This window comes from Entelurus aequoreus, linkage group LG08 (assembly GCF_033978785.1).
Source record: "Entelurus aequoreus isolate RoL-2023_Sb linkage group LG08, RoL_Eaeq_v1.1, whole genome shotgun sequence".
In the NCBI taxonomy this organism is placed as follows: domain Eukaryota; kingdom Metazoa; phylum Chordata; class Actinopteri; order Syngnathiformes; family Syngnathidae; genus Entelurus; species Entelurus aequoreus.
Window position 1 is genome coordinate 65537900 of NC_084738.1, and position 13598 is coordinate 65551497.

At 33.5% G+C, this 13598-nt stretch overlaps 1 protein-coding gene across 1 annotated transcript in view; it reads left to right on the forward strand.

Moving 5' to 3' along the window:
• Positions 1-12003, forward strand: part of LOC133656152 (adenosine receptor A2a-like) — an 18434-nt gene extending 6431 nt beyond the window's left edge. The window contains exons 2-5 of the mRNA XM_062057039.1: positions 924-1199; positions 6294-6425; positions 8613-8716; positions 9926-12003. Coding sequence (XP_061913023.1) covers positions 924-1199; positions 6294-6425; positions 8613-8716; positions 9926-10731 — 1318 coding nt within the window. The 3' untranslated portion in view covers positions 10732-12003. The remainder of the gene's footprint in view (positions 1-923; positions 1200-6293; positions 6426-8612; positions 8717-9925) is intronic.
• The last annotated feature ends 1595 nt before the right edge of the window (positions 12004-13598 follow it).

The following is a 13598-nucleotide window of genomic DNA, read 5'->3' on the forward strand; positions in this document are numbered from 1 at the left end:
TAATCAGAATAACTTTAGTAATATAACAATAATAATACTACTACTACTACTAATAATGATAATAGTAATAGCAATAAAGATAACAATACTAATAATAATAACAATAGTAATAATAATAATCGTAATAATAATAACAATGATAGTAATAACAATTCTAATAGTAACAATAACAATCATAATAATACCAATGATAATGACTTTAATAATAAAAATAGTAATAACAATAATGATAGTAATAATGAGAATAACAATACTAATAACAATAATAATAATAATAAAATAGTAATAACAGTAATAGAAATGATAATAGTAATAACAATAATGGTAATAATAACAATGATAATATTAGTAATAACAATGATAGTAATAATAAAAATAGTAATAATAGTAATAACAATAATAGTAATAACATTATAATAATAGTAATATAACTACAATAGTAAAAACAATAGTAATAACATTATAATAATAGTAATATAACAACAATAGTAATAATAACAATAGTAATAATATCAAAAGTAATAAAAATGAAAATAATAGTAATATAACAATAATAGTAATAACAATGGTAATAAATATAACATTTGTAATAACAATAGTAATAATAGTAATAGCAATAATGATAATAATAACAATAGTAATAATAACAATATTAGTAACACTTGTACTAATAATGATAGTAATAACAATGATAATAACAATAGTAATAACGCAAACAGTAATACTAACAATGTAATGATAACAATAATAGTAATAACAGCAATAATAGTAATAAGGTTGGCGAGATGGAGCCAGCACGGCCACAGAGTTGTGCGTGTGAACGTAGGCGAGGTGCACGTCCAGTCAAGATAAATGTGTTTGTCCAGCGCTCACATTGTTTCCTCCACTTCCTGCTTCACTTGGCGGCCATCCACCAAAAAAAGGTCCAGGATCAAGCTCCGCCCCTCGGTGGCAGCAGTGACGTCTCCCAGGGAGGGAGTGGGCCTCCTCCTGGCATGTGCCAGTAGAACCATGCAGCTGCTCTACATCGGCCTGGAGCTGCTCATCGCCTGCTTGGCCGTGGCGGGAAACCTGCTGGTGTGCTGCTCCGTCTGCCTCAACTCCAACCTGCAGAGCATCACCAACTTCTTCGTAGTGTCGCTGGCCGCCGCCGACATCGCCGTGGGGCTGCTGGCCATTCCCTTCGCCATCACCATCAGGTGCCTTTTCCACATCTTACAAAGACCCGTCACGCTCGCTACTTGCTGCTACCACTGGCATACCCACGCTTGTAACGCCACCACTTGTACGACTCTGAGGTGTGTCGCGTCGGAATCACCTAGAAAATGTTAGCATGTGTCAAGTACCAAGTTATGTGACTGTGGAGTAAACGGTTGCAAAATTAGCAAAACGTTAGTTAGCATGGTAGCAGTTAGCATGTGTCACGTAACAAGTTATGTGACTGTAAAATGTACGACTGCAAAAATCAGCTAAGAAAAGTGTAAAATCAGCTAAGAAAAGTGTAAAGTCAGCTAAGAAAAGTGTAAAATTAGCTAAGAAAAGTGTAAAATTAGCGTAAAAAGTTAGCATGCCGACAGTTCTAATGCAACAAGTACCAAGTTGTGACTGTGGAGTAAATGGTTGTAAAATTAGCAAAAAGAGAGCTAGCATGGTAGCAGTTAGCATGTGTCACGTAACAACTTATGTGACTGTAAGATGTACGACTGCAAAAATTAGCTCAGAAAAGTGTAAAATTAGCTAAGAAAAGTGTAAAATTTGCGTAAAAAGTTAGCATGCCGACAGTTTTAATGCAACAATTACCAAGTTATATGACTCTGGAGTAAACTGTTGCAAAATTTGCAAAAAGTTGGTTAGCACGGTAGCAGTTAGCATGTGTCAGGTAACAAGTTATGTGACTGTAAAATGTACAACTGCAAAAATTAGCTAAGAAAAGTGTAAAATCAGCTAAGAAAAGTGTAAAATCAGCTAAGAAAAGTGTAAAATTGGCGTAAAAAGTTAGCATGCCGACAGTTCTAATGCAACAAGTACCAAGTTATGTGACTCTGCAGTAAACTGTTGCAAAATTTGCCAAAAAGTTAGCACAGCTAGCTAGCATGATAGCAGTTAGCATATGTCAAGTACCAAGTTATGTGACTGTGGAGTAAAGGGTTGAAAAATTAGCAAAAAGAGAGCTAGCATGGTAGCAGTTAATGTGTCACATAAGAAGTTATGTGACTGCAAGATGTACGACTGCAAAAGTTAGCTAAGAAAAGTGTAAAATTAACGGAAAAAGTTAGCATGCCGACAGTTCTAATGTAACAAGTACCAAGTTATATGACTCTGGATGTATAACTTAATGTAAAAGTGTAAAATTAACTAAGAAAAGTGTAACATTTAATAAAATTAGTTAAGTTAAAGTTAAAGTACCAACCTAAGAAAAGTGTAAAATTAGCTAAGAAAAGTGTAAAATTAGCGTAAAAAGTTAGCATGCCGACAGTTCTAATGCAACAAGTACCAAGTTATGTGACTCTGGAGTAAACGATTGCAAAACTTGCAAAAAGTTAGCACAGCCAGCTAGCATGGTAGCAGTTAGCATGTGTCACATAACAAGTTATGTGACTGTGGAGTAAACGGTTGCAAAATTAGCAAAAAGTTAGCATATGTAAAGTATTAGTTGTATGACTCCAGAGTGTACGCCGTCAAAATTAGCTAAAAAAAAGTTAGCATTCCAATGTTAGAATGCTAACAGTTAGCGTATGTCAAGCACCAAGTTGTATGACTCTGGGGTAAACTGTTGCAAAATTAGCAAAAATTGTCAGCATGCTAACAGTTAGCATATGTCAAGTACCAAGTTATATGACTCTGGGGTAAACGGTTGCAAAATTAACAAAAAAAAGTGAGCATGCTAATGTAAGCATGTTAAAATTAGCATGCTAATAGTTAACATTAGGCAAGAACCAAGTTATGTGACTCTGGAGTAAACGGTTGCAAAATTAGCAAAAAGTTAGCATATGTAAAGTATTAGTTGTATGACTCCGGAGTGTACGCCGTCAAAATTAGCTAAAAAAAACAAAAAAAAGTTAGCATCCCAATGTTAGAATGCTAACAGTTAGCATGTGTCAAGCACCAAGTTGTATGACTCAGGGTTAAACGGTTGCAAAATTAGCTAAAATTGTTAGCATTCTAACAGTTGGCATATGTCAAGTACCAAGTTATATGACTCTGGGATAAACGTTTGTAAAATTAGGAGAAAAAAGTTGGCATAGCATGCTAGCATGGTAACAGTTAGTGTAAAATTTGCGTAATAAGTTAGCATGCTAATGTTAGCATGTTAACATGTTAATATTAGCATGCTAACAGTTGGCATATGTCTAGTGCCATGTTATATGACTCTGGGGTAAACAGTTGCAAAATGTGCCCAAAACAATTAGTATAACATGGTAACAGTTGGCATGTGTCACATACCAAGCTATGACTGTAAGATGTACGGCTGCAAAATTAGCTAAGGAAAGTGTAAAATTAGCATAAAAAAGTAAGCATGCTAACATTAGCATGCTAGCATGTTAATAGTTGGCATATGTCAAGTGCCAAGTTATATGACTCTGGGGTAAACGGTTGCAAAATTATAAAAAAAAAAAGTTAGCATGCTAAAGTTAGCATGCTGAAAGTTAGCATATATCAAGTGCAAAGTTATATGACTTTGGGGTAAACGATTGCAAAATCAACCCGAAATGTTAGCATGCTAATGTTAGCATGTTTCTTGTACCCAGTTATATGACTGTAAGATGTATGACTGCGAAATGAGCTAAGGAAAGTGTAAAATTAGCGTAAAAAAGTAAGCATGCTAACATTAGCATGCTAGTTGTTGACTAACAAGAACAAGGAGAATTTCGACATTGGAACTTCAAATTGCTTGAGAAGTGTGGAATATGTACAAGTTTGTATCGTGCTCATTTCACACACTGCTGTGGGGCGGCCCTCCGTTGCTTCATGCAGAAACACTCACAGTTGGCACCGGAATCCTTTCATGACACAAAATCTTACACCTCTTAAAATGTTTGAATTTATTTTAATATTATGACACTTTATCTTATAAAATTCTAAATGTTTCTTTTTAAAATGATAACTTTTTTCTAAGACCCTTTTTTTAATCAATAACATTTTAAATTTTTACTTTGTCTTTCTGCAGCGAATATAATAATAATAATAATAATAACTGGGATTTATATAGCGCTTTTCTAAGTACCCAAAGTCACTTTACATGTTAAAATATGCCAACTGTTGTGATTTTAACAGCTATTTTGTTTTATTGTTTTAACCCTAAATTCATTTAATTTGATTCTATTCAATGTATTTTAATTTAATTTAATTTAATTAATATGTATTTTATTTTATTTCAATCTAATGTTTGATCTTTGTAATCAGACTTAACTTGAACAGCATGGGGCAGCTTGAACTAATTAATTTAGTTCTATTTAATTAAATTCAATTATCTTGTTTTATTTTATTTTATTGTTTGATCTTTGAACTGGTACAATACGTTGGGGCGGCTTGAGCTAATTTATTTTATTTTATATTTTATTGTATATTGTTTGATCTTTGAACTAGTACAGCATGTTGGGGCGGCTTAATAAATAATTTCATTTCATTTCAATCAATTGTATTTTATTTGATATTATTTTATATTACTTGTTTGATCTTTGAACTGGTACAACACGTTGGGGCGGTTTGAGCTGATTTATTTTATTTTGATTTATTCTTTGATCTTTGAACTTACCATGCTAGAGCGGCTTGGTTAATAATTTCATTTAATTCCATTTCATTCAATTTTATTTTATTTAGTTATTTTCTTTTTCTTTTATTGTTTGATCTTTGAGCTATTTTATTTTATTTTTATTTTATATTATTGTTTTATCTTTGAACTAGTACAGCATGTTGGGGCGACTTAATTAATAATTTCATTTCATTTCATTAAATGTTATTTTATTTGATGTTATTTGATATTATTTTATCTTATTTTATTGTTTGATCTTTGAACTGGTACAACACATTGGGTCAGCTTGAGCTATTTTATTTTATGTTATTGTTTTATCTTTGAACTAATACAGCATGTTGGGGCGGCTTGACAATTTCATTTAATTTCATTTAATTCAATTGTATTTTATTTTGTTAGTTTATTTTATTGTTCTTTGAACTAGTACAAAACGTTGGGGCGGTTTGAGCTAATTTATTCTATTTTATTCCAATTTAATTTATTTTATTTTTATTTTTTTTATTTTTTTATGATTTTATTTTATTATTTTATTTTTTATTGATTGATCTTTGAACTAGTACAAAACGCTGGGGCGGTGTGAGGTAATTTATTCTATTTTATTTCATTTTATTTTATTTTATTTTAATTTTTTTTATTATTATTTTTTGGAATTTTTTTTTGTGTAATTTTTAATTTATCTTTAATTTAAATTTTGTCTGATCTTTGAACTAGTACAACACGTTGGGGCGGTTTGAGCTAATTTATTTGATCACATTTTATTTTATTGTTTGATCTTTGAACTGGTACAACACATTGGGTCAGCTTGAGCTATTTTATTTTATGTTATTGTTTTATCTTTGAACTAATACAGCATGTTGGGGCGGCTTGACAATTTCATTTAATTTCATTTAATTCAATTGTATTTTATTTTGTTAGTTTATTTTATTGTTTGTTCTTTGAACTAGTACAAAACGTTGGGGCGGTTTGAGCTAATTTATTCTATTTTATTCCAATTTAATTTATTTTATTTTATTTTTATTTTTTTAATTTTTTTATGATTTTATTTTATTTTATTTTTTATTGATTGATCTTTGAACTAGTACAAAACGCTGGGGCGGTGTGAGGTAATTTATTCTATTTTATTTTATTTTATTTTATTTTTAAAAAATTTATTTTTTGAATTTTTTTTGTGTAATTTTTAATTTATCTTTAATTTAAATTTTGTCTGATCTTTGAACTAGTACAACACGTTGGGGCGGTTTGAGCTAATTTATTTGATCACATTTTATTTTATTGTTTGATCCTTATAAGCGGACTTAACTTGTAACTTGATTTCCAGTTTTTAAAAGTGTTTTCTAAATAGGCTCTGAGGTTGAGGGTGTAGTCAGCTGGGTAGTTTCCAGTGAGAAAAAACAGATGACTATGCTAACCCACCACGTCCTGGTTGGGGGGGTGGAATGCCGTCCCACAGCAGTGTGTGACCAGCACATTCGTCAGAAGACATACGGTGTAGAGATTGTATTTTTTAGCAGATTTTGTTCCCATTTTTGTTGCAATCCAGCACAGGATTTTGTGCCGACTTCCACGGATGTCTCTTCATCGCCTGCTTCGTCCTTGTGCTGACCCAGAGCTCCATCTTCAGCCTGCTGGCCATCGCTGTGGACCGATACATCGCCATCAGGAACCCGCTCAGGTGAGACAACAACAGAAACATTGTAAATAAAAACCGAATACAATGATTTGCAAATCCTTTTCAACTTATATTCAATTGAATAGACTGCAAAGACAAGATATTTCATGTTCACACTGAGAAACGTCTTTTTTTTTTGGCAAATAATCATGAACTTAGAATTTAATGGCAGCAACACATTGCAATAAAGTTGTCACAGGGGCATGTTCACCACTGTGTTACATGGCCTTTCCTTTTAACAACACTCAGTAAACGTTTGGGAACTGAGGAGACACATTTTTGAAGCTTCTCAGGTGGAATTATTTCCCATTCTTGCTTGATGTACAGCTTAAGTTGTTCATTGGCATTGTCTTGCCGAAATAAGCAGGGGCGTCCATGATAACGTTGCTTGGATCGCAACAAATGTTGCACCAAAACCTGTATGTACCTTTCAGCATTAATGGTGCCTTCACAGATGTGTAAGTTACCCATGTCTTGGGCACTAATACACCCCCATACCATCACAGATGCTGGCTTTTACACTTTGCGCCCAGAACAATCCGGTTCTTTTCCTCTTTGGTCAAGGGGACACGACGTCCACAGTTTCCAAAAACAATTTGAAATGTGGACTCGTCAGACCACAGAACACTTTTACAACTTTGCATCAGTCCGTCTTAGATGAGGTCGGGCCCAGCGAAGCCGGCGGCGTTTCTGGGTGTTGTTGATAAATTTGCATAGTAGAGTTTTAACTCACACTTACAGATGTAGCGACCAACTGTAGTTACTGACGGTGGTTTTCTGAAGTGTTCCTGAGCCCATGTGGTGATATCCTTTACACACTGGTGTCGCTTTGTTATGCAGTACCGCCTGAGGGATCGAAATCACTACTTACGTGCAGTGATTTCTCCAGATTCTCTGAGCCTTTTGACAATATTACGGACCGTAGATGGTGAAATCTCTAAATTCCTTGCAATAGCTGTCAGAATAATTGTTTCTAAGTTATCACAAAACTGTTACATTGAGTTCAGCTCACCCTGTGAGCAGACAAAAGCTGTCTTTGATCCCACCAAGCAGAAGGCTTGTAAAACTCCACTGTGTACAATGGGAAGTGACATGAAGGCGTCGGTTTGTTTGATGTATTGTAATCCACAGAAATATTTTGTCTTGACCCGAGATTTTTTCTTTGAACTGTTTTGTGATAAGTGCGATGGCTGTTTACGACCCCCCTCCCTTAGAAACAGCTGTTGCCATGTAATATAGGAAAGTCCAAATAAAAGAGGAGGCGTACAATCTTTCGTCAGAGCGTGTTGGGAGACCGTGCAAGAGTACAGCCCAGACGTTTCTCCTCAATTGAGCCAAATTGAATTCCGACTCTGTTTAATTCCTTGCTTCTTGTCTTGTTTAATAAATGGCATCAGTGTTTGAACCTGACAATAGCTGGTTGAGAAATGTTCTTAAACTGTTGGACAATTTGCTCACGCGTTTGTGCACAAAGTGGTGACCCTCGCCCCGTCCTTGTTTGTGAATGACTGAGCATTTCATGGAAGCTGCTTTTATACCCAATCATGGCACCCACCTGTTCCCAATTAGCCTGTTCACCTGTGGGATGTTCCAAATAAGTGTTTGATGAGCGTTCCTAAGTTTCTCAGTCTTTTTTGCCACTTGTGCCAGCTTTTTTTAAACATGTTGCAGGCATCAAATTCCAAATGAGCTAATATTTGCAAACAATAACAGTTTTCCACTGTTAACATTAAATATCTTGTCTTTGCAGTCTATTAAATTGAATATAGGTTGAAAAGGATTAGCAAATCATTGTATTCTGTTTTTATTTACCATTTACACAACGTGTCAACTTCTATTTTATTTCATTTGTTGTTAATTCGACTTTATTTTAAATCCCTCATGCTTTTTTTTCCACAAATGTCTTTAAAGACTATGCAGATTTCGGACAAAAACATGAATGAATCCTAATTTTATAATTATGTTAGGTAGCACTTAGCGCTCTAGTTGTCAGCTAGCGATTAGGAGGTTATTATTTGAGTATTGAAGTAAAAGTGGGCGGTCCTGGCCCGGTGTGGAGAACCTGGAAGACGTGGAGTAGCGAGCTTCAGCGCATTCCTCCATCTTGAATAATCCCCGGCGGGTGACTGGTTTGCACAATCGCTGAGCTAAGCGGCTTTCTTAAGAGTTTGTATTTGTGTTCCTCTGCAGGTACAACAGCCTGGTGACGGGTCAAAGGGCAAAGGTCATCATCGCCTTGTGTTGGCTCCTCTCAGTCGCCATCGGCCTCACGCCGATGCTGGGCTGGAACAAAGGTAGCTTAAAAAAACATCTGCAATGTTTACATATCTGCAATATTTACATACGTATTCACAATATTTACATTAAAATTAAATAAATGTAATGAACTTCAATAAAATAAAATTTTTAAAAAATAAAATAAATTAGGATGAAATAGAGTAAAATCATACAGAATAAAATGATATTAAATTATATTAAATAAAATGAAATGAAATGAAATAAAATTAAATAGAATATAATAGAATATAATTGATTAAACTAAAATAACGTCAAATGAAATGAAAAAAAAACAATGAAATAAAATGAACTAAATTGAAATAATGCACATCCATCCATCCATTTTCTAGCAATTGTCCCTCTCACAATGAAATAAAATAAATACAAATACAATTGATTAGTCCAGAATAACACAGAATAAAAGACAATAAAATAAAAGGAAATTAAATAAATACATTGAAATACAATGAGATAAAATGTAATAAATAAAAATGAATAAAATAAAAATAAAATAAAATAAATACATTAAATTAAATTCAATAAAAATAAGATAAAAATAAAAATTTAATTAAATTAAATAGAAGAGAGATTGGGCTAGAATAACATACTATAATATAATATAATATAATGTAATATAACAAATAACAAAAATAAAATAGAATCAAAACATTTTTACATGCGTGTGATATCATGTGCGATACAAGCAGTCCTGCAGAATGTTTACTTGTGTATAGCATGTGCGATACAAGGATAGTGTTTTGTGTGATATCATGTCCGATACAAGCAGTCCTGCAGAGTTTTTACTTGTGTGTGATATCGTGTGATACAAGCAGTACTACAGCGTGCTTACGTGTGTGTGTGTGTGTATGTCTATATATGTATATATATATATATATATATATATATATATATATATATATATATATATATATATATATATATATATATATATATATATATATATAGATGGATAGATATGTCTATATATATAGATATACGTATATATGTGTATATATATATATAATAGAGAGATATATTAGATGTATACGATAGGGAACATGGCGGTGTCGAAGGGCCGCATGAATGCTGGCGGTGCCGAGAGAGCTGCGGTTGGTTGCTGAGTTCCAAGCAGAAGTGAGAGATTGTGGCAGTGAGCAGGTGTGCGAGTCCCCGGGATAGGCTCCTCCTCCTCCGCCAGCACTAAAAGATGTGTTTGTTTGGGACAGGATGGAACTCCTCCAGGGGGGCCTCTACCACTTGTCCCGAGGGCTTGACGGAGTGCTTGTTTGAGGGCGTGGTCACCCTGGACTACATGATCTACTTCAACTTCTTCGGCTGCGTGCTCCTGCCGCTGGCCGTCATGCTGGTGGTCTACGCCCACATCTTCATGGCGGCACGGCGCCAGCTGCGGCTGACGGGCCTCAAGAAGGTGTCGCCGGCGCCTTCCCTGAGAGCGACCGTGTCGTCGTCCCGCTCCACGCTGCACAAGGAGGTGCACGCCGCCAAGTCGCTGGCCATCATCGTGGGCCTGTTCGCCGTGTGCTGGCTACCGCTGCACGTCATCAACTGCTTCAACCACCTGTGCCCCGACTGCGCCCGCCCGCACATCTGGGTGATGAACATCGCCATCATCATGTCGCACGCCAACTCCGTGGTCAACCCCTTCATCTACGCCTACCGCATCAGGGAGTTTCGCCAGACCTTCCGCAGGATTCTCCACCGCCACCTTTTGGGCCGCGGGAACGGCGGTGCCGACACGCGGAGCAGCGGCGTCAGGAGGACGTCCTCGCGCCTCGCCGGAGAAGACTCGTTCTGCCGCACCGTCACCCAGGCTTACGTCACGGACGCCAGCCGCTGGGCGTCGACTGTCAACGGGAAGCCTGCGGCGGCTGCGCAGCAGCAATGCACCGTGGGACAGGGGGCGGAGTCTATCACGTACGTGGAGGGAGGCGTGGACGTGAGGGACGACAGCAGCTGTATCGCTTTTGTCAACGTCCCGGCTCTTTCCGCCATACAGACGGAATTAATGTGACATCCAAATAATACTACTCTGGGGGTAACTGTCCAAGGTCAAAGGTCAAAGGATGAATTGGGACCCCCAAAAAGAAAAAATAGAAACTACACACAACCTTTTATTCTTCTCAACTGACACAAAAGTGTAAGAAGTTCACCGCTCACAGTGTGGCAGAAAAACTAAGAAACTCAAGCGTAATAAGAAGTTCTCTAGAAAAGTTCCATTTGTGTCTTGATCAAAAAAAAAGTTTTTTTCAAAACTGGATTTATGTGACTGAACCTTTTTGTCTTTGAACTATTTATTTTTGTTAAATTTTAGTGTTTTAAATTTGGCTTTGTAAAAATCCAATGTTTAAAAAATTCAGTGTAAAAAAAAAAAATGGGTGTAAAAAATGTGTTTAAATACACAGTGTAATAATGCAGTGTAAAAAAAAAAAGTGTAAAAGTGTTTAAAAAATTCAGTGTGTAAAAATTGTTTGTGTGTAAAAAATTAAGTGAAAAATAATCGTGTGTACAAAAAAATCTGTGTAAAAAATGTTTAAATATTCAGTATGTAAAAATCCAGTGCAAAAACATTTGGTGTGTAATAGTTCAATGTAAGAAAATAAAATCATTGTAAAAAATGTGTTTGAAAATTCATTGTAAAAAAAATATTCAGTGTAAAAAAAAAAAAAAGTGTAAAAAATGTGTTTGAAAATTCATTGTAAAAAAAATATTCAGTGTAAAAAAAAAAATGTGTAAAAAATGTGTTTGAAAATTCAGTGTAAAAATTCAATGGAAAAAACGTTTGGTGTGTAAAAATAATGTTTGTGTAAGAAAATTACTGTAAAACTCGAGTGTGTGTAAAAATTCAGTGTAAACTAAGCTTTACAATTATTTTCTTACAGATTTTTTTAACAATTGAGTGTGTAAAAATTCAGCGTAAACTAAATGTTTAAAAAAATCAGTGAAAAAATGTTTAAAAATTCAGTGTCTACAAATTCAATGTAAAACATGAGTGTGTAAAATTAAGTGGAAAGAAAATCAGTGTAAAAAATGTGTTTAAATATTTAGTGTGTAAAAATCCATTGCAAAAATTGAGTGTAAACACATGTGTAAAAAAAAATCAATGTAAAACATTGGCGTGGAAAAATTAAGAGTAAAAAAAAAAAGTGTAAAAGAAAATCAGTGTAAAAAAATTTTTTTTTTAATTCAGTGTGTAAAGATTCAATGTAAAACTTGAGTGTGTAAACATTAAGTGTAAAGAAAATCAGTGTAAAATTGTTTTAAATATTCAGTATGTAAAAAGATGCAGTGTAAAAGTGTTAAAAAAAATTCAGTGTGTAAAAAATTAAGTGTAAAATAATCACGTGTACAAAAAAATCTGTGTGAAAATGTGTTTAAATATTCAGTATGTAAAAATCCAGTGCAAAAACGTTTGGTGTGTAGTAGTTCAATGTAAGGAAATAAAATAATTGTAAAAAAAAAGGTGTTTAAAAATTCGTTGTAAAAAAATATTCAGTGTAAAAAAAAAAAAAAGATGTGTAAAAAAAAAAAAATCAGTGTAAAAAATGTTTGAAAATTCAGTGTGTAAAAATTCTATGAAAAAAACGTTTGGTGTGTAAAAATTGAGTGTAAAAAAATGTAAGAAAATTACTGTAAAACTCAAGTGTGTAAAAACTCAGTGTCAAATTAGTTTTACAGTGATTTTTTTTAACACAGATTTTTTTTAACACGAGTGTGTAAAAATTCAGTGTAAACTAAAGGTTTAAAAAAATCAGTCATTTTTTTTAAATTCAGTGTAAAACCTGAGTGTAAAAATTAAGTGTGGAATAAAATCAGTGTAAAAAAATTCAGTGTAAAAAATCACTGTAAAACTTGAATGTGTAAAAATTCAGTGTAAACTCATTAAATGTTTTTAAAAAATCAGTGTAAAAAATGTCTAAAAATTCAATGTAAAACTTGAGTGTGTAAAATTAAGTGGAAAGAAAATCAGTGTAAAAAATGTTTAGTGTGTAAAAATCCATTGCAAAAATTGAGTGTACACACATGTGTAAAAAAATCCATTGCAAAAATTGAGTGTACACACATGTGTAAAAAAATCAATGTAAAACTTCAGCGTGGAAAAATTAAGTGTAAAATAACAAGTGTACAAAAAAACAGTATCTTTTTTTTTTTTAATTCAATGTATAACTTGAATATGTAAAAATTCAGTGTAAAACAATTGTGTAAAAAAAACTAAATGTGTTGTCTAAAATAAAATTTTGGGTGTAAAAATTTAGTGTAAAAAAAATGTGTCAGTGTTAAGAAATTCTGTAAAAAAAAATTAAAAAAAATCTGTGTAAAAATTAAGTTTAAAAAATCAGTATAAAACTTGTGTGTAAAAATTCAGTGCAAAAAGAATTGTGTAATAAAAAAAAAAAGATCAATGCAGAAATATTAATTGCTTCCAAACTCGACACTCCCTTCCAGTAGAGAACAAAGACTGAAGCAATCCATCCTGTCTCAGAACCAGCCAATGAGGTGTCAAGTTTGCAGTCACATGACTCATGGAAAACGTTGAATTTTTTTGCACTATATTTTTTTACACTGAATTTTCATACACTGAATATTTTTATACTGAATTAATACAAGCTGGATTTTGATACAGTGTATTTTAACAATCCCAATTTTTAAAACATTAATTTTGCTCACAAATTTCTATTAGATTAAATCATCAACATTATTTGATGAAAAAAGTAAAAATCAATTCACAAAATGAAAATGAAAAAAACTCTGTTGCATACATTGAGTGTCCGAAAAAAGGTTTGGTAATAAAGACACAAATAAACTTCATAGTGGATCACTCTCAGTGGGACTTAAAAACAATGAAACTAAAGTGTAAAAAGAAGTTAACCACCATCGCGC